Source organism: Oryctolagus cuniculus, chromosome 14, assembly GCF_051225735.1.
Source record: "Oryctolagus cuniculus isolate XC-2025 breed Fujian yellow rabbit chromosome 14, ASM5122573v1, whole genome shotgun sequence".
NCBI classification, from domain to species: domain Eukaryota; kingdom Metazoa; phylum Chordata; class Mammalia; order Lagomorpha; family Leporidae; genus Oryctolagus; species Oryctolagus cuniculus.
In genome coordinates, this window is record NC_142880.1 from 92,420,395 (window position 1) to 92,440,825 (window position 20,431).

Below are 20,431 nucleotides of genomic sequence, written 5' to 3' on the forward strand. Positions count from 1 at the left end.
AAACGGAATTAAAGGGTAAGCAGCTTTGGGCACAAAACATTCTGAAATACCCGCACAGTGTTTTTCTTAATGCATATTTCCTATGAATTTTCTGAAGACCCCTTGTAAGTTTGGGCTTCACCTTTCACTCAATCGTCCACAAGCCTTCTTCGTGTGTATGGACAAAATACATGCAAGCCGCTGGAACCCGGGGCAACACGAGGGGCGCCCCCAGATTCGTTCCCGTGCTCGGCCAGTGGCTAAACCGGGGAGACTGTCCATTCCTACGGACAGATTCCAACCGAACCCGCAGATGAGGCGATGGACCACCCCTGGTCCACGCTCCTTCGGCCACTGGCACCTCCAGGAAATCACACGTCCACCCCAGGGTACGCCGGGGCGGCGGGCAGCACCCGGCACAGGGCAGGTGCACCGCTGGTCACGCGAGGGCTCGGACGGGAGCTGACCCCATCACTGCCCAGGAGCCCGCCCTGCTCCGGCGGCCGCCCCACAGGGCAGCGCTCTCCCCACGTCCCGGGCGCAGGCCCCCAGCACCTGCTTGGCCAGGTCCACGGGGGACAGCGCCAGGACTGCCGGGACCTGCACCACGCAACCCGCGCAGGGCTCACCTGCGCAGCCCCCAACACCGCACGGTACAATACAGCCCACGCCGCCAAGTCTGCGCCCGCGCGCACGCCCTCAGGGCGCACGCTCAGCACCCGGAACCAATAGAAAGCGCCGCAGGAGGTTTGAGCCAATCACAGTGCGCCTGGTGTGGGCGGAACTTGGCGCGTGTCCCTGCTTCACGCATGCGCCGGGCTGCTCCACTCGCACCGACGCCCCCGGCCGGCGCACTCACGTACGGAAGCTCACGAGGTTTGGGCGTTTCGGGGCCGCTCGCGCGGGCTGGCGGGCGGAGCTCGGTAGGTGTCCGTGCGGGCTTTCCTGTCAGGCGGCAGCTGCCCTTGCGCCAGCTCTGGCGTGGGGCTGGTCCGCGGGGCGCCTGGCTCGGGCGCTCGGTCGGTGGGGTCCTGTTCATTGCGGGGGGACGCGGTTCCGGTACCCTCTCTCCCGCGCCCCAGCCTTCCCAAACCACCGCCGGGCAGGGTCTCGGGTGTGCGCCGGCCGCCCCGTCCCCTCTCGTGGGCCCTCTGTGCTCTTGTTTGACCTTTGCCGAGGTAGCCGTCTGCGCGTCCTCACTCCCGGGGGAAAGCCGCACCTGTGGGCCGCGTCTTTACCGGCTCTTGCGCCGAGCGACCGCAAGGACACCTTTCATGTTATTATGATTATTTTATTATTTTAATACATTCAAACGCTGTCTTCTCCTGCAGCCAGCCTGGTTTGGAGTCCTCCCCGGGCACCCGCCGGCGGTGGCCATGGAGCCCCGGCCCCGCGCAGGCTACAGCGCGCGTGGGAGGCGCCCGCACCAGGCCTGGTGGGTGCCCGCGAGCGTGTCTGCGGGATGCCAGCCCCTCTCCTGGGTCCCGGGGCCTGCTTTTCTGGGGTGAGCCGGGCTGGCCTGTGTGTTGACCCTTTTCTTGTCGCCCCCTCATCCAGTGGCCAGTCAAGGACTGAGTCGGATGGCATGGCTTTCGTCACCCTGCGGAGGAACCTGTGCCATTTACCTGACTTGCGGATCCACGGAGCTCTGGCCGCTCTGAAAAGCCGGCCTGCGAATCCCATTCTGCACGCGAGCAGGGAGCGTCTGTGTCCGCGGCCGTGTTCGCTACAAGCTGAGTCTTTCAGAAGAGTGGGGCTCCGTCGTGCCTGTGGTCGCAAGTTCCATGCAGAAAATGGAGCCGGCCCTCGCCCAGCCGGCGAGCCCCTCTCCTCTCCAGTGGGCCCCTGGGACAGGCTGGAGCAGGAGCAGGTGCATTCCGAGAGACTGGACGGCTTCCGCTCAGCCGGAGAAGTGCTGGCTTTTGTGAGCTCCCTGGACACTCTGCCGGACGGCGTGGCAGCCAGAGCTTTGCAGCGGCTTTGCGAGCTGGAGAAAAGGCATGGTGACCGAGGGCCGCCCGCAGACCTCCTGGAGGACAGCGTCTTCCGGGCTGTGTGCCTCCAGTTGGAGCAGGAGCTCCCGCGCCTGTCCGGCGCGAGTCTGGTCGCTGCCTTCCGAGCGCTGACGCTCCTGCAGGTGGATCCTCAGAGCAGCCTGATGGGAGCGCTGGCGGCGGAGTGCCAGAACCGCCTCACGAGAGGAGGCCTGGATGCTCCCAGCCTCTGCGCGCTCGGGGAAAGTCTGATTACCCTTCAGGGTCCAGGGTGTGCGGCAGTGGACAGTGTTCTGTGTCAGCTGCAGGGGGAAAACGTGGAGACATTGACCCCTGAGAACATCATGGCCCTTTACAGAATCCTGCAGGCCTGTCCTGAAAAAGTCAGCCAACACCAGGCCTTGTTAAATCGGCTCAACAGCGTCTCCCTTTCAGTCGTTTCCTACCTGAGCCCCAAATCCATCAGCCAGATGCTCAGTGCCCTGGTGGTTCTCGATCAAACGCAGGCACTGCCTCTGGTTATAAAGCTGGGGAAACACGTTGTGCGGCACATCCCGCGTTTCACCAGTGAGGAGCTCGGGAAGGTCCTGGACGCTTTCATCTACTTTGGGCAACATGACAGGTTCTTCACGAAAGCCTTAGAGCAGCACGTGGCTGCGCTGTGTCTCTCCCTGGACGCCGAGGTGGTCAGCAGGGTCGTGGAGTACTGCGGCAGGAAGCTGATCCTGTCACAGCCCATCCTTGACGCCGCCGCCGAGACGTTTGTTTGCCAACCTGAGAAGTTCTCACCTAGTCAGATTTCCAAACTGATCGAGCCCTTCGGGAAACTCAACTATTTGCCCCCTAATGCCCCTGCTTTGTTTGGGAAGCTAGAAGCTAGGCTCGCCACTCATTTCAGTTACTTCCCACCCAAAGCGCTCTTGAAACTTCTCCATTCCTGCTCACTTATCGAATACCACCCGGTCAACTTCATGCCGAAGATATTCAGCCCTTTTTTCCTTCAACAGCTGCAAGGTGAGTTGGTTGTAATGTCTGAGAGTTGAATGTGGATGTTTTCAGATCTCGTTTGTACCTCTTACATTGAGCAACACTTTGCCTTTATTTTTGCCTCTATAATAATCTGAAGGGGAGATCTGAAGTTACAGATGCTGTAGAAACTGAGTAAAAGAATTCTGACACATGGGCTAGAGGGAGGACAGCACTTGGAGCAAAATGCTGCCCCAGGTGAGAAATCCTGGAGTACGGCCACCGCAGTGGTGACAGCCACAGTAATGTGTCAGAACCTTTGATGAGTGAGCAGCTGTCACCTTGTTTTGGTAGGATATTATGGTTCATCTTAATTCAAGGCTGCCAAAGTGTGTCACATTGCTGGATCTCCACAAAGGACATTTCTGTTAATTCTGTAAACATATTTTGTCACTTATACTCTATCTAGGAGCTTAGGTTCTTGGAAGTCAGTTTCATTGGTGGCAACAAGGGGGCATAATTAATTCTAACGGTTTCATCTTCTCTGTCATTTAAAAAGGAATAAACTGATGGTTGTGTGTCCACAATGCTTTAACGTCGCAAAATTCAAACGGAACCACGCCTGGGATGCTTTCTATTTCAGGTGAAGGATCTTACCTGGACAGAGTGAGTCTGGCTCAGCTCACCCAGCTCTTCCTAACCTCAGTCCTGGAATGCCCTTTCTATAAGGTAAGAGCGTGAACTGTGCGGCTTCAGTGCCCTGTGGGGGCAAACAGGAAAGAACAGTTCGTCCTCGCTGGCCTCTTCTGAGTTTCTTCACTTCTGTCTCATTGCTCCCCGTGGAAAGCAGAAGTTTGACAACTTTGATTTACTTGGTGGATAACCTGTGTGTGTGTGTGTGTGTGTGTGCTTTGTTGTTGTTGTTGTTTATTTTAAACAACTTGACCTCATTTCTGTGTTCTTGCCCTTCAGGGTCAATTTCCTGCTGTGTATGCTTCCTTAGAGAGTTGTATCAGAAGCTGCAGGTGCACATGTTAGAGCGTGGCTGCATTCCGTGAGGGTTTGTAAGGGTTTTACTGCCCACGGCTGCTGCCAAAGTCTCATTGGTGGGCTGAACGGCTCCTAAATTCTCTGAGTTTTAAAACAAAGCCAGACATTTCCCTCTTAGAGTTTAGGGAGAGTTGTTTTTCCCGTGCAGTGGTGTGAAGACTCATTTTCGTAACTGTGGTGTCTCTCTGTAGGCTCAGGAATAGCATCAGCAGGCTTGGCCACCCGCTGCCTGGGGCGGTGTGGAGAGCACTGAGGTACATTAACAGTAATCACCTCTACCACCGTTCCTGGAGGAACAGTGTTCTCAGCCCTGTGCTTGCCCTGTCCAGCGTTTTCTGCTAGTGGAGAGGCACTTGCTAAACAGAGTACAGGTGGCTTCTGTGCCAGTGTATTGAGGACATCTTAGGCCAGCTGTACCAAGCAGAAGCCTGCCTTTTAAGAGAGGCTTGGTACTTCATGATACTTATCTGTCCATTCTATTAATGCCCTCACAGATTTGTTCCAACTTTTGTTTCTGTCAGTAATGCTACCATAAACATCCTTGTTACTCTGCGATACTTTTTATGGAGCTTTTTTGTTATCTGTAAACTAGATTCCTAAAAACAGGATCACTGGATTAATTTTCTACAAATGCTGGCATCTTTTTCCCTTCATAGTTGTAGATGTACTGTTTCGTTGTAGATGCGCTGTTTCGCCAGCAATAAGAGGTTACCTTGTCTCTGTTACTTCTATTGCAGTGTGAAAAACAGTATCATATCACAAGCTACAGTTGCATTTTGTAAGCAACAACGAAGCTGGCACATTTTCAGGTGTTTGTTGCCTATTTATATTTCTTATGAGTTGTCTTTCTGCACCTTGACACTCATTTGTGCTGGGTTGTCTTTTAAAGAACTCATTTTAAAACAGGAATAACTTTTCTGTGTTTTTTTTTAATTATGTTTGAAGTTTAATTTTTCAGTAGTCCAATCTGTCTTTCATGTCTGGGTTTCCTTTCTTGCTTAAGAATATTTCATCACAAATATGCAAATATTTCACTAAATTTAAAAAAAAAAAGTCTCCTTAACTTTCCTTGGATCATTAAGCTTCTCGGGAAGCCTACGATAGGTGATAAAAGTTATTTTCCAGATGGATAACCGGTTTGCCAGCACCATTTTTATATCACTACCATTTTCTTACTAAATAGAAATGTCAGCTCTGTTGTGTTTTACTGTAAAACCTGGTGACGTGCTGAAGGCCCTTTGGCAGTTCTCCGAAAGTCGCTTCCTGTCCTGGGAGCGTCCTTGCTGTTCCTGCCTCCCAGTTCCTCTCGTCTTTTCCGTTGCGGTGGCCAGCGACTGCTTTCTACACACGGTTAAAGCATCCTTTGAACTGTATTCTTTTGCGTTGTCATTTGTGAGAAACCTGTCTACCATAAATTTTGGAAAAGTATCATGCCTATTAAGTAATTTTGTATCAAACTTTTATAATTAGCTAACCTTTAACTTATTGTCAGGTTTTGTGTCTTACTTGGCTTTCTCCTGTTTGCACATGAAATTTTTAGGGTCCAAAACTCCTTCCCAAATATCAAGTGAAATCGTTTCTTACTCCATGTTGTTCCCTGGAGACGCCTGTGGATTTTCAGCTTTATAAATCTGTGATGATTGGACTCATTGACCTTTTCGGAGCAAGACTGTATTTTGCTTCCAAAGTGTTAACACCCTATTGTTATACCATAGGTAAGTGGTGTAGGAAGTTTTGTGGTCTTGACCCAAGTGCCCCTTCCTCTTTTGCGGATGTGCAGGACTTAGCATGGAAGTTCTCTGGGACTACAAAATGCTGCAGTCCCTCCCCCGCAGACCGTGGCTTGTTAGCACTGAGCTGTAGCGTCAAGAGACTGTCTGGGCTGTCTTACGGTAGCAGAGTGCTGGGCAGATGAACCCTTTTCTGCTTTCTTCCTCGTCCAGTGAGAGTAGGAATGGCGACCTCAGATGCTTGTGGAAGGATTCCATGAGATAGAAATGTTTGGAACACAGTGAATGTTTGCGAGCTGCAGTTATAATCCAGGCCTGTGCTATCCAAATATAGAAGCCACTGGTGTAAGTGGCTATTTAAACTGAAACTAATAAAAGTTAGAAAAAGTCCAGTTCTTACACTAGCCCTGTTTCTTTTTTTAAAAAAGATTTATTTATTTTATTTGAAAGAGTTACACAGAGAGAGGAGAGGCAGAGAGAGAGGTCTTCGACCCACTGGTTCACTCCCCAGTTGGCCACAATGGCCAGAGCTGTGCTGATCCAAAGCCAGGAGCCAGGAGCTTCTTCTGGGTCTCCCACATGGGTGCAGGGACCCAAGGACTTGGGCCATCTTCTTCTGCTTTCCCAGGCCATAGCAGAGAGCTGGATTGGAAGTGGAGCAGCTGGGACTAGAACTGGCACCCATATGGGTTGCCAGCATTGGAAGCAGTGGCTTTACCCATACTCCACAGCGCCAGCCCCTAGCCCTGTTTCAAGTGCGCAGTAACCACCGTGGCCGCCAGATTGGCCATCACAAATTGAAACTTCCACACTGCACAGGGTTCTGCTTCATAGCACTGACCGGAAAGCCAAGTCCTCCTGCTTGATGGCTCTTTAAAGTTGACAGCTGAAAGACGGCAGCTCATGGGTTGCACAGGATGGCCTCTCTCTGCTTACCTTCTGTGCAGGGACACGGTCAGAGGGTGTCTGACCTGCTCGGGAAGCAGTGCCCGCCCAGTAGTGAACTGTGCCCGACTCCAAGCCTCTTCTTCACGTCTGGCTTGAAAGATCCCTGCCTCTGGCTGAGGGGAAAGAGACAGCCATGGTTCTTATCACCGCGGATAACTCGTGACCTACTTCTTGCTTTAGCGTAGCTGAGCCTTAATGTCAGACTACCTTGGTTGGTCGTACAGCTGATTCGATTCAGAATCTCTCCGTGTTTGATTGTGGTCATTACTTTGCAGCCTGCAGCACACCTGGTAAATGCAGTGTGGAAGAAACCAGAACAGAGGAACCCTGGAAGATAGTTTTTATGAGGGTATCACACGAAGAGTTTTTCCTTTCTTCTCTCACCAGATGTTGAAATTAAATTAGATGAAGAAGGATTTGTATTACCAGTTTCAGTTGATGAAGATGTCTATAAAAGGTAAAGTATTCTAGTTTTTGTTCCAAGGTATTTTTAAATTTTTATTTATTATTTGAAAGGCAGAGTAACAGAGGGAGAAAGATAATGTCCATCCACTGATTCATTCCCCAAATAGCTGCAACAGCCAGGACTGAACCAGACTGAAGCCAGGCACCAGGGGCTCCATCTAGGTCTCCCACGTGGGTGGCAGAGACCCAAGCACTTGGGCCATTATCTGCGGCCTTCCCAGTGCATCAGCAGGAAGAAAGCTTGATCAGAAATGGAGCAGCCAGGACTTGAACCAGCACTCCTCTGTGGGATGTTGGCATTGCAAGCAGTGGCTTAACCTGATATGCCGCAGTGTGGATGGACTCCCTGTTCAAGACTTACTGAGGTTAATCAATGATCTTTTCCTTCAGAAGATGAAAAAAATAGACATGATTCCAGAATGCTTTCAACTTCTGCTTCTGGAAAGTCCTTGTATATTTTACAGGGGTTAACAGTAATGAAATTAAGTACCTTTTCAAAAGCTTCAACCATCACCTATTTATTCATTGGAGAGTTAGAGTTACAGACAGCGGGAGGGAGAAACAGAGAGAAAGGTCTTCCATCTGCTGGTTCACTCTCCAAATGTCCACAACGGCTGGAGCTGGGCTGTTCCGGAGCCAGGAGCCAGGAGCTTCTTCCAGATCTCCCACGTGGGTGGGGGCCCAAGTACTTGAGCCATCTTCTACTGCTTTCTCAGGCCATAGCAGAGAGCTGGATCAGAAGAAGAGTAGCCAGGACTAGAACCAATGCCTATAGGGGATACCTGCACCTCAGCACTGACCCCGAGAATGTTATTGACACATAGGAATAGCCAAATGCAAAATAAACTATAGCACTTAAATTAATACCATATAAGTAATCCATGTTGTTTTAAAAATTCTTTCTCGTTTTTGATTTTCCAGAGTAGCACTGTGCATTGATGGTCCACAAAGATTTTGCTCTAATGGCAAGCATTTACTAGGAAAAGAGGCCATTAAACAAAGACACCTGCAGTTACTTGGTTACCAAGTTGTTCAGGTATGGTTTCACCCCCCACCCCCAAAGCAACTTCTAATTCAGGTTTGCTTTTCCTAGAGTTATTGTTCCTAACAGCAATTCATGAGTTGAGCAGTGCCCACCAAAAGTGGTTTGGGAACTCCCCCAAGGGGATGAACAAGGGACAGACAGAGTGGCTTCCTGAAGACGGTGTAAGCACAGCAGAGTAAATACCTGATCGGGCTGGCTGAGCCTCAGTGCTGCTCTAGCACAAGCGTTTGTAGGAAATGTCCCAGGTGTCACTTCCATTGTAATAGCATTCGGGTTACTCTCAAGATTTAACTGGCTTGTCTGTTCAGGGATTTCTTAGGCCCGGTCTCCATTTTAATTTATTTTCAAAGAGCTAAGTGATCTGCCAGGCCAGGGGACACGAATCTTTCATCTATTTTAAATACCAGCTTTGAATTGGGCTTAAGTCCCTTGGCATGTGTTTGCAGTGTGGCATTTGCCCCGCTCTGGGGCACATGTATACTCTAGGCTCTGCTTTTAGATTACTGTTTCAGTTACCCCTGATTAGTGACTAAAAGTAAACAAGATGGCCAAGCCTTAGTTTAAGGCCTTGTTGTTTTCCATGTGAGTATGTGTCCGGTCCTGTGGGGGCACGTGTTGTAAATGCGAATGACAGTGGCCCTGAGTCTCTGTGTTGGGGCTCTGACACTTTCTCTGCTCTTCCGTCTGGAGGCGTTTTTCTCCCTTGTCTTGCATTTCCCGGGATGAATTTTCCTAAACTAATCGTACCATGTATGCCCAGAAACCACTGCTTTTTTGTTGTTTTTTAAGATTTATTTATTTATTTGAAAGTCAGTGTTACAGGGTGAGGAATAGATCTTCCATCTGCTGGTTCACTCCCCACATGGCCGCAGTAGCCAGTGCTGGGCTAGGCCAGAGCCAGGAGCCTCATCCGCATGTCCCACATGGATGCAGGGCCCCTAGGCTTTTCCCAGGCTGTTAGCAGGCTGCTGGATTGGAAGTGGAGCATCCAGGACAACAACTGGCACCCATATGGGGTGCCGGTGTCACAGGCGGTGGCTCTCCCTGCTATGCCATCCATTACTGCTTCTTTACTCTTTTGGGGACTTTTCTATATTGTAACATTCAGGACCCTCCATAGCTGCCCCCTGCCTGGTTCTTCAGGAGCCTGGCCTGCTGCCCAGCCACCCTGTTACCCAGCCTCCCTGCTGCCCAGCCACCCTGGTTCCCAGCTGCCCTATTACCCAGCCACCCTGCTGCCCAGCTGCCCTGGTACCCAGCCGCCCTGCTGCCCAACCACCCTGTTACCTAGCCACCCTGCTGCCCAGCCACCCTGCCCCGCCTTCCTGTGAGCCCTCTCCCCTCCTCCTCCATGCTGCTCCCATTGCCAGCCTCTTCTTCACCTGAGCCTGAATGCTGGCTGTCTGTCAGCTCCAGCTCGGCTGCACCTCCCACCCCGGCTAAGCCTCCTTCCTGTTGGCACTAGGTTCCCAGTCTGTTTCTGTGCATTTTGTATTTAACTCGCCATCTCGGTTGAGAGCCCCTGGAGGCCCAGGGATTGTGTTTGGTCCTTAGCAGCTGTCGTTCACTCACTTGCTCACTCCGCAGAGCCTTCCTCTGTGCCAAGCTGTGGTCCAGGCAGGAGCAATTACTGTCCTCTGTGGGTTCACGTAGCTGTCTGGAGGGAATAAGGAACCAGTTGACGTAAAAAACATAGTTGTCCCCAGCTGTGAAGGAGCGTGGCCAACTGTTCTCTTCCCTCTGCAGGTGCCCTATCATGAGATTGAGGTACTCAAATCGAGACTGGAGTTGGTAGAGTATTTACAAAGGAAGCTGTTTCCTCAAAACACGGCTGCTCGTTGGTAACAAGGAATCCTGGCTTCAGAACTTGGAATGTGAAAGAATTGATGTTTTTCTACAACTTGGTATAAAGAAAAAGTTTTGAATTAGCCACATTGCAGAATTATGTTTGTAGATTGACGATCTGGAGAGGGTCCATAAGTCTCCTTATACCATGTGTAACAGTTACTAGTGGTAGATTTAAAGTTCATCTTAATTTAATACTAGTGTCAGATAATTTTTATACATCAAACAGCTGATAAGTTTAATAAAGGAATATAGTGAATAAATGTCATTTTAAGTCTTTTGTTTGCAATAATATGCAAAGTGAAAATATGTTCTTTAGAGACCTATTTACTTTTCCAACAAATGTAAGGAAGACATTTTATTTCTCTCTTATTTTCAGGTTTAAGAAGGAACAGTGAAAAATAGATTCCACAATACTTTGTATATAACCATGTATGACATAAAATTATGTGAGGATACCATTTACTTATAAGTTATATTAATATGAGGACTCCTCTCTTTAGTGTTTGGAGAAGTGAAGCAGCACATCTGTGGGCAGAGGTATGGGGGAGTTGTTTGGTGGGAGAATCTCATCATTTGAAGCTAGGAATGATTTGGGGTTGTCAAGAGTTCATGGCAGGTGCATCAGTGCCCATCATGGTCAGGTTACAGCTGCAGGGGAGAAGAGGGCCAGAGGCAGGCGGACGTGTGTGGCAGAAAGGTCTCTGTCTACCCCCAGTGAGTGCTGGACCTTGGACAGGGACAAGCCACCGTGGGTCACACCGCAGGAGTTTGCCTCTGGTTAGTGCTGGTCCAGATTTCAGGTGACTGAACACAGAGACAATACCTGTCCCCACCCCCATATGTCATCACCTGTGGTGAATGTCAGGTTTGGGCCTGGGCACAGTGGCTGGGAATCTGGGTTTGAGTGTCACTTTGTAGCTGACCTTGTGCTTGAGTTCCTGAGGGTTGATCACACAAAATGACATGGTTGTGTCTTCATTTCCTAGGACTGTATAACAGAAGCACAAACTGAGTGGCTTAAAACCACAGAAATTGGAGTGGGTGTTTGGCACAGCATTTAAGCCGCCACTTGTGGTGCCTGCATTCCCTGTCTGTGGCTGATTTGAGTCTTGGCTCTGCTTCCAATCTGACTTCCTAGTGGGCAGCCCAGGGAAGGCAGCAGATGATGGCCTAAGTGCTGGGGTCAGTGCCACCCACTCGGGAGACCCAGATGGAGTTCTGGGGTCCTGGATTTTCCTTGTCACTCTGCCTTTCAAATAAAATGAAAATAAAAACAACAGAAAAAGGTAGTTTACATACCAGGCATATGCATTGGTCTTACTGTGTCAGAATCACTACTCACCACACTGCTCCAGTTTTTCTGGTGGTTTTTAACTTTTGATCAGGAAATGGAGACCAGGTAAGCCCTCAGATCACCTGTAATATTACACCTTGATTCCAGGGGGGCAAGGGGCAGAGCAACAGGAGGTGGGGCCACACGTCCTGGTGTGTCCATGCACCCCGGTGACCTTGCCATTGATGAGAGTCTCACCTGTGGGATCTGGGTAAGTTAGACTACTGCAAACGAGTGGTCTTGACTTTTAGCCCAGGATGGGCCCTGGGTTATGTCCAGAAACCCCTCAATGGTAAAGGCCAGTCCTGGGCTATGTTCTGCTTCCCTGTGCCCAGCCCAGTCATAGCTCCCTCCCAGTTACCTGTCCACTCTCACCTCACTGCTCACCTCCTTCCAAGACGCCACACACCCTTGGTGTGAACCCCAACCCCAAAGTGTGTGGTGGGGTTAATGGCTCGCCTTTTAAAGAGGCAAAGGGACTTAACCAGTCAACAGCCTCACAGAGGCAGTGGCAACGTGTGAGAACAGCTCGTGTGTGTGTGTGCAGCAGTGGGACTCCTGAACAGTCCTCCTCTGCCTGTTTCTGAGCCCTGGCTGCCCTCGTCACAGGCAGATACTCTGCTTGGCACTGTTGCCACAGCTCCTGTTGCTACAGCTTCTGTTGTGCCTTTGCCTCCTTGGGTCCTCCCTCCCCACCTCATAAACACCAGACGCCTCCTAGAGGGTTCTGCTGATGCCAGAGCTCACGGGTGAGCCTGGAAGAGTCCTGTCCTTGGGCTGGGAGTCAGGTGACAGAACCAAGGACGCGAGCGGGGGGTGGGTGATGAGCCCTGGGCACCCCTGAAGCCCATGGAAGACTCGGAAAGCAAAGACCTTGGCCGACTCCGCCAGTGAGAGACCTCGCATGATGGGTTGAGAGCTGGATTTTAGGAGGAAGCAGAGGTCTGGGGGTCTGGGAATTGTGGCTGGAACACCCAGTGCAAGGCAGCAGGGACATTCCAGGAAAGGAAATGAGAGCCAAGTGGGCACTGCTTCAAACATATTTTTACCCTTAAAATGCACATGTGAAAATGGTTCGGGCGAATAAATAGATGATAAGGTTGGTGGGGGTGAATTCGACAGGCACAGACGTCTGCACCTGTGAAATGTCACGCAAAGAACAAACACCATGTGGGAAAACTATTTCACAGTGGTCCCCTCTTATCTGCAGCTTTGCTTTCAGTGGCTTCAATTACCTGCCGTCTGAACACAGGAAGTGAAAATGCTACTTAAGACTACTGAACTGTAGTATATAGTTCTATTGTATTAATTACTGTGACTCTCCCACTTGTCTGATTTGCAACTTCAGTTTTATCATGGGAGTGTTTGCACAGGGAGAAGTGAACCGAGGATCTGGTTCTGTCCGATTTCGGGCACCCACTGAGGGTTTGGAATGAGTCCCTGGCAGCTAAGCCAGGACAGCTGCCCTTGGAAGCCTGACCTTGAAGCGATGGGGATGTTCTTTGATCCCATCACTAGGGGGCAGCAAAGTTTAGCACATGACCAGGCTGTGGCTCTGAAACCCTAGACAGCCTCTTGTGTGCAGGCACCCGGGCTCGACCTGAACTGTGGTGTGGGGAGGGGTGTGTGTGTGTGTGTGTGTGCAGGCACCCGGACTCGGCCTGAACTGTGGTGTGGGGAGGGGTGTGTGTGTGTGTGTGTGTGTGTGTGTGCGCAGGCACCCGGGCTCGGCCTGAACTGTGGTATGGGGAGGGGTGTGTGTGTGTGTGTGCAGGCACCCGGGCTCGGCCTGAACTGTGGTGTGGGGCGGGGTGTGTGTGTGTGTGTGTGTGTGTGTGTGTACAGGCACCTGTGGCGGCACCCGGGCTCGGCCTGAACTGCGGTGTGGGGAGGTGTGTGTGTGTGTGTGTGTGTGTGCAGGCAGGCACCTGTGGCGGCACCCGGGCTCGGCCTGAACTGTGGTGTGGGGAGGGGTGTGTGTGTGTGTGTGTGTGTGTGTGTGTGCAGGCACCTGTGGGCGGCACCCAGCTCAGCCTGAACTAGCCCCAGGCCATTTTCGTCCCCTTCCCTAACCCTCTTCGCCAGAAGCAGGCCCCAGATGAGATCCTTCCGGAAGGAGTTCCTGGAAGAGCAGCATCCCGGCTTCCCAATCTTGGTACACGTGGCAGATATTAGATGGGAGGAAAACCAGGAAGGAGCAGAACTCATCACACTGCACGCAGTTCTGGGCAGCCAAGAAAGTAGCTCCCTCAAAAGGAAGCCAAGGCCGGCGCCGCAGCTCACTAGGCTAATCCTCTGCCTGCGGCGCCGGCACACCGGGTTCTAGTCCTGGTTGGGGCGCCGGATTCTGTCCCGGTTGCCCCTCTTCCAGGCCAGCTCTCTGCTGTGGCCCGGGAGTGCAGTGCAGGATGGCCCAAGTGCTTGGGCCCTGCACCCACATGGGAGACCAGGAGGAAGCACCTGGCTCCTGCCATCGGATCAGCGCGGTGCGCTGGCCACAGCGGCCATTGGAGGGTGAACCAACGGCAAAGGAAGACCTTTCTCTCTCACTGTCCACTCTGCCTGTCAAAAAAAAAAAAAAAGCCAAGGCCAATGTGAGGAGGGCCCTCAGCCCCTTAGTGGTGAACTCTGCCCCCAGGTGGTGGACTTCCGACTCAGGAATGCACCCAGATCTGCTTACAGTCTTAAGAGCTGAGTGAAGGAGAGTGTCACGAGACGGGCCTGTACGCTGTTCAGCCCAAGGCCTGGAAAAACGGTAAATGGTGGGAGACTAGACTAGACTCACTAGGAGAAACCGAGGCGAGGAGCAGGACTGATGGGCTCAGCACCTGTAGGCGCAGCTGTGAGCCTGGGACAGTGCGTCTGTGAGTAGCATCAAGGACGTGGTGCTGAGGCGGTTTGTCCTCCCAACTTTTGAAATCAAAGCACTAAAACAGCTCAGTGTTGCCTGCAAGATCTGAGCTGTGTGGGTCTTTGACTCAGCGAAGTAGCCAAACTGTGAGGCTTCAGGTGTGGGAGTTCAGGACGCCACGTTCCGCGCTGATCTAACCAGTGAGGATGCTGACACAGCTTCCCAGGCTGTGCAGTCTCCCCAGCCCAGCTGTGTTAAACTTTCCTTTAACTCACCATTCCCCAAATTCCATGCTGACCCTGTCTGCCCCTTTGACTGGCAGTCTCTGGGTTGCTGTGGTGTGCCCCGGACGGGCAGCTGAACTTGACGCTGATGCTCGCTGACTGCTGGGCTCTGTCGAGAGGAATTTGCCTTCACATGCTGGTGATGGTCCTGCTGATCCCATCCCAGGGAAAGTGAGTCTCCAACAACAACTCCAGTGAGTCTGGCATGTGGTGCACAGCCTGTAGAAAGTCTGTAGAAAGATTCTACAGGGCTCTGAGGCTGGCAGAAACAATATCTCTTAATAACCCTGCTGTTTTTAACTTCTCTCATGGAAAGTTTTGAACCCACACAAGTGCTGGAAGAACAGTATAATGGGTCCACAGGCGTCCTCTATTCACCCTGAAAAATTACCATAATTTTCTGATCATATTTCATCTCGTCTCCTTTTTACTGGAATGTTCCTGGAGAAGTCAAGCTATCATATCATTGTATGCTCAGCTTTTTTCTTTTTTCATCTAACTATGGAGCCATTTTAGAAATTAAACTTGTATTACCTTCCATTTAATATCCGGTCAATATCCTAAGTTTCCTTCGTTGTCAGCTGGTGCTTTGTTTGAATCAGAACCCGAGTCCACATAGGACCTTTATAGATTGTACTAATCTCTGTGGACTCTTGGTCCGTAACTACCCCTCTCCCTCACCTAGTTGTCATGCCATTGAGTTCCTGGAGAAATTAGATCAATTTCTCTGTAGAATGCCCTGCATTGTTGGGTGTTGTCTAACTTGTTCCTCTCGCTCTTGTGTTTCCTGTTGAATTGAGTCAGATCCCGAGACTGGCTTAAATCCAGCCAGAATTTCTCGTCACGGGGTGCCATGACGTCTTGTTGGCATCCATGGAGAACGATCCCTCCGTCATGCTCTGTCCTCCAGTTGTAGCACCTGTGGGTGGCTGTGGACCAGACCCATTATTTTCACTTGGTGCTGCAGAGAAAAAACCAAAATGGCTTCTCAGTGCTGCCATTCATTCCACTCTTACCAGCTTTCATTCAAGTACAAGGAAGAGCTTTGTCCTGTTGACTGTCAGTGTATCCTAAACGTTTTATATAGAAAAACCAAAACCAGTGTTTCTTCCTTTGTATTGAGTTTTAGGATAAACCTCTGGTGGTCTGGCCAGGATCTGGCTTGTTTGCATGCATTTTTATGGACACGTGAAGTTATTTGATGCATTTCAGTTCTTTGCAACCCTCTTTTTTTTTAACTTTTATTTAATGAATATAAATTTCCAAAGTACGATTTATGGATTACAATGGCTTCCCCCACATACCGTCCCTCCCACCCACTACCCTCCCCTTTCCCACTCCCTCTCCCCTTCCAGTCACATCAAGATTCATTTTCGATTATCTTAATATACAGAAGATCAGCTTAGTATACATTAAGTAAGGATTTCAACAGTTTGCTCCCACACAGAAACATAAAGTGAAAAATAATAGATGATTTTTTTTTAAATGATGATGAAATCAGATCAGACCTATTGTCATGTTTAATCCCAGTGAGAGTCAAGTTGTGCAACCCTCTTTTTAACACCTAAATTATGCTCGCTGCAGACCAGACACCCTTCACGTTGGTCCCACTGTCCTCCTGACCTCGTCACACCGAGTCTGGACATTTTCCTCACAGACCAGGATGTCCCCGCTCTTACCCATTTCCTGCCCCTGACCTGGGATCAGGTATCTGCCTTAGGCACCATGGTTCCTGGGGTCAGGTATCTGCCTTAGGCTCCATGGGTCCTGGGGTCAGGTATCTGCCTTAGGCTCCATGGGTCCTGGGGTCAGGTATCTGCCTAGGGCTCCATGGGTCCTGGGGTCAGGTATCTGCCTTAGGCACTATGGGTCCTGGGATCAGGTATCTGCCTTAGGCTCCATGGTTCCTGGGGTCAGGTATCTGCCTTAGGCTCCATGGGTCCTGGGGTCAGGTATCTGCCTTAGGCTCCATGGGTCCTGGGGTCAGGTATCTGCCTTAGGCACTATGGGTCCTGGGATCAGGTATCTGCCTTAGGCTCCATGGGTCCTGGGGTCAGGTATCTGCCTTAGGCTCCATGGGTCCTGGGGTCAGGTATCTGCCTTAGGCACTATGGGTCCTGGGATCAGGTATCTGCCTTAGGCTCCATGGGTCCTGGGGTCAGGTATCTGCCTTAGGCTCCATGGGTCCTGGGATCAGGTATCTGCCTTAGGCTCCATGGGTCCTGGGGTCAGGTATCTGCCTTAGGCTCCATGGGTCCTGGGGTCAGGTATCTGCCTTAGGCTCCATGGGTCCTGGGGTCAGGTATCTGCCTTAGGCTCCATGGGTCCTGGGATCAGGTATCTGCCGTAGGCTCCATGGGTCCTGGGATCAGGTATCTGCCTTAGGCTCCATGGGTCCTGGGGTCAGGTATCTGCCTTAGGCTCCATGGGTCCTGGGGTCAGGTATCTGCCGTAGGCTCCATGGGTCCTGGGGTCAGGTATCTGCCTTAGGCTCCATGGTTCCTGGGGTCAGGTATCTGCCTTAGGCTCCATGGGTCTTGGGGTCAGGTATCTGCCTTAGGCTCCATGGTTCCTGGGATCAGGTATCTGCCTTAGGCTCCATGGTCCTGGGGTCAGGTATCTGCCTTAGGCTCCATGGGTCCTGGGGTCAGGTATCTGCCGTAGGCTCCATGGTCCTGGGATCAGGTATCTGCCTTAGGCTCCATGGTTCCTGGGATCAGGTATCTGCCTTAGGCACCATGGTCCTGGGGTCAGGTATCTGCCTTAGGCTCCATGGGTCCTGGGGTCAGGTATCTGCCGTAGGCTCCATGGTCCTGGGATCAGGTATCTGCCTTAGGCACCATGGTCCTGGGGTCAGGTATCTGCCTTAGGCTCCATGGGTCCTGGGGTCAGGTATCTGCCTTAGGCTCCATGGGTCCTGGGATCAGGTATCTGCCTTAGGCTCCATGGGTCCTGGGGTCAGGTATCTGCCTTAGGCTCCATGGTCCTGGGATCAGGTATCTGCCTTAGGCTCCATGGGTCCTGGGGTCAGGTATCTGCCTTAGGCTCCATGGGTCCTGGGGTCAGGTATCTGCCTTAGGCTCCATGGGTCCTGGGGTCAGGTATCTGCCTTAGGCTCCATGGGTCCTGGGGTCAGGTATCTGCCTTAGGCTCCATGGGTCCTGGGATCAGGTATCTGCCGTAGGCTCCATGGGTCCTGGGATCAGGTATCTGCCGTAGGCTCCATGGGTCCTGGGGTCAGGTATCTGCCTTAGGCTCCATGGGTCCTGGGGTCAGGTATCTGCCGTAGGCTCCATGGGTCCTGGGGTCAGGTATCTGCCTTAGGCTCCATGGGTCCTGGGGTCAGGTATCTGCCGTAGGCTCCATGGTCCTGGGATCAGGTATCTGCCTTAGGCTCCATGGGTCCTGGGGTCAGGTATCTGCCTTAGGCTCCATTGGTCCTGGGGTCAGGTATCTGCCTTAGGCACCATGGGTCCTGGGGTCAGGTATCTGCCTTAGGCTCCATGGGTCCTGGGGTCAGGTATCTGCCTTAGGCACCACGGTTCCTGGGGTCAGGTATCTGCCTTAGGCTCCATGGGTCCTGGGGTCAGGTATCTGCCTTAGGCTCCATGGGTCCTGGGGTCAGGTATCTGCCTTAGGCTCCATGGTTCCTGGGGTCAGGTATCTGCCTTAGGCTCCATGGGTCCTGGGATCAGGTATCTGCCTTAGGCTCCATGGGTCCTGGGATCAGGTATCTGCCTTAGGCTCCATGGGTCCTGGGGTCAGGTATCTGCCGTAGGCTCCATGGTCCTGGGATCAGGTATCTGCCTTAGGCTCCATGGTTCCTGGGGTCAGGTATCTGCCTTAGGCTCCATGGGTCTTGGGGTCAGGTATCTGCCTTAGGCTCCATGGTTCCTGGGATCAGGTATCTGCCTTAGGCTCCATGGTCCTGGGGTCAGGTATCTGCCTTAGGCTCCATGGGTCCTGGGGTCAGGTATCTGCCTTAGGCTCCATGGTCCTGGGATCAGGTATCTGCCTTAGGAACCATGGTCCTGGGGTCAGGTATCTGCCTTAGGCTCCATGGGTCCTGGGGTCAGGTATCTGCCTTAGGCTCCATGGGTCCTGGGATCAGGTATCTGCCTTAGGCTCCATGGGTCCTGGGGTCAGGTATCTGCCTTAGGCTCCATGGGTCCTGGGGTCAGGTATCTGCCTTAGGCTCCATGGGTCCTGGGGTCAGGTATCTGCCTTAGGCTCCATGGGTCCTGGGATCAGGTATCTGCCGTAGGCTCCATGGGTCCTGGGATCAGGTATCTGCCATAGGCTCCATGGGTCCTGGGGTCAGGTATCTGCCTTAGGCTCCATGGGTCTTGGGGTCAGGTATCTGCCGTAGGCTCCATGGGTCCTGGGGTCAGGTATCTGCCTTAGGCTCCATGGGTCCTGGGGTCAGGTATCTGCCGTAGGCTCCATGGGTCCTGGGATCAGGTATCTGCCCTAGGCTCCATGGGTCCTGGGGTCAGGTATCTGCCTTAGGCTCCATGGTTCCTGGGGTCAGGTATCTGCCTTAGGCTCCATGGGTCCTGGGGTCAGGTATCTGCCTTAGGCTCCATGGGTCCTGGGGTCAGGTATCTGCCTAGGGCTCCATGGGTCCTGGGGTCAGGTATCTGCCTTAGGCTCCATGGTTTCTGGGGTCAGGTATCTGCCTTAGGCTCCATGGTCCTGGGGTCAGGTATCTGCCTTAGGCTCCATGGTTCCTGGGGTCAGGTATCTGCCTTAGGCTCCATGGTCCTGGGGTCAGGTATCTGCCTTAGGCTCCATGGGTCCTGGGGTCAGGTATCTGCCTTAGGCTCCATGGGTCCTGGGGTCAGGTATCTGCCTTAGGCTCCATGGGTCCTGGGGTCAGGTATCTGCCTTAGGCTCCATGGGTCCTGGGGTCAGGTATCTGCCTTAGGCACCACGGTTCCTGGGGTCAGGTATCTGCCTTAGGCTCCATGGGTCCTGGGGTCAGGTATCTGCCTTAGGCTCCATGGGTCCTGGGGTCAGGTATCTGCCTTAGGCTCCATGGGTCCTGGGGTCAGGTATCTGCCGTAGGCTCCATGGGTCCTGGGGTCAGGTATCTGCCTTAGGCACCACGGTTCCTGGGGTCAGGTATCTGCCGTAGGCTCCATGGGTCCTGGGGTCAGGTATCTGCCTTAGGCTCCATGGGTCCTGGGGTCAGGTATCTGCCTTAGGCTCCATGGGTCCTGGGGTCAGGTATCTGCCTAGGGCTCCATGGGTCCTGGGGTCAGGTATCTGCCTTAGGCTCCATGGGTCCTGGGGTCAGGTATCTGCCTTAGGCTCCATGGGTCCTGGGGTCAGGTATCTGCCTTAGGCTCCATGGGTCCTGGGGTCAGGTATCTGCCTTAGGCACCATGGTTCCTGCTGGGGCTGGGCGGTGCCTGCTGCTTGCCAGACTTGTTAGCATTTGGGGATTTTAGTTTCAGGCATCACATAAAACCACATTCATTTTTATTTCAAAATCAGCAGGACAAGCCGAAATGAAATTTCCATTTCTAAATCTCAGTTCTTGAGTTTGATGCTTCAAGTAGGGGACCTTGGGGTCTTCATCGATAGAGGGAGTCACCCTACAGAGAAAACCTGAGGATGAGCCACTGGGGATCCTCGGGTGTTCTGGTTTGAAAGGCATCGCGGCAGGGGAAGAAACTCCTACCACCAGCCCCCATCACGGGGTCCTGCCCCTTCCCGCCCCAGGTGCGCCTTGGTGTGCTTGTCCGCGGGGTCCCCCTCCCACTGCCCCTCGTCCTAGAGGGCGCTCCCTGACCCTCTCGGTCTTCGCTAGCCTTTTCCTTTGAACACACGCAGCTCCTAAGTTCACAACTCTGCCCCGCAAGCGGCTCTCCGAGCCCGTACGGCCAGGAGTGCACGGGGCCGAAGCGGGTTAACACCTGCGCTGGCCCGGGCG

General features: G+C 52.4%; 2 protein-coding genes across 14 annotated transcripts in view; one reads left to right on the plus strand and one right to left on the minus strand.

Annotated features, from left to right (window-relative positions):
- The window catches only part of MTRR (5-methyltetrahydrofolate-homocysteine methyltransferase reductase), a 30,439-nt gene extending 29,715 nt beyond the window's left edge, over window positions 1-724 (minus strand). For 5 of the 10 annotated variants that reach the window (XR_016220866.1, XR_016220863.1, XR_016220864.1 and 2 more), the window contains exon 1: window positions 609-724. The gene's annotated coding sequence lies outside the window, so the exon portion shown is untranslated. The remainder of the gene's footprint in view (window positions 1-608) is intronic. The other 5 variants (XM_089313297.1, XM_089313296.1, XR_016220865.1 and 2 more) reach the window with 4 other exon arrangements.
- FASTKD3 (FASTK mitochondrial RNA regulator 3) lies at window positions 692-10,285 on the plus strand. 4 transcript variants are annotated; one of them, XR_016220867.1, is made up of 7 exons: window positions 692-838; window positions 1,537-2,987; window positions 3,583-3,668; window positions 5,530-5,704; window positions 6,943-7,124; window positions 8,054-8,168; window positions 9,924-10,285. XR_016220867.1 is itself a non-coding variant. In XM_089313298.1 (7 exons), exons 1-7 carry the CDS (start codon window positions 789-791, stop codon window positions 10,020-10,022), a joined length of 2,046 nt encoding a protein of 681 aa, XP_089169424.1. In that variant the 5' UTR covers window positions 693-788; the 3' UTR covers window positions 10,023-10,285. The 4 variants fall into 4 exon arrangements, 2 of the variants coding, with proteins under 2 accessions (XP_089169424.1, XP_008247062.3); XM_089313298.1 differs by having other exon boundaries at window positions 693-838; window positions 7,055-7,124; XM_008248840.5 differs by having other exon boundaries at window positions 748-902; window positions 7,055-7,124.
- Window positions 10,286-20,431: the final 10,146 nt, after the last annotated feature.

What these genes read in the sequence shown, in the direction of transcription:
- FASTKD3 (XM_089313298.1), top strand. Translation starts at nt 789, where the DNA reads ATGCGCCGGGCTGCTCCACTCGCACCGACGCCCCCGGCCGGCGCACTC. An exon ending in CCCCCGGCCGGCGCACTCAC is followed by an intron (nt 839 to 1,536) that starts GTACGGAAGCTC and finishes CCCCTCATCCAG; the next exon opens with TGGCCAGTCAAGGACTGAGT. An exon ending in TTTCCTTCAACAGCTGCAAG is followed by an intron (nt 2,988 to 3,582) that starts GTGAGTTGGTTG and finishes TTTCTATTTCAG; the next exon opens with GTGAAGGATCTTACCTGGAC.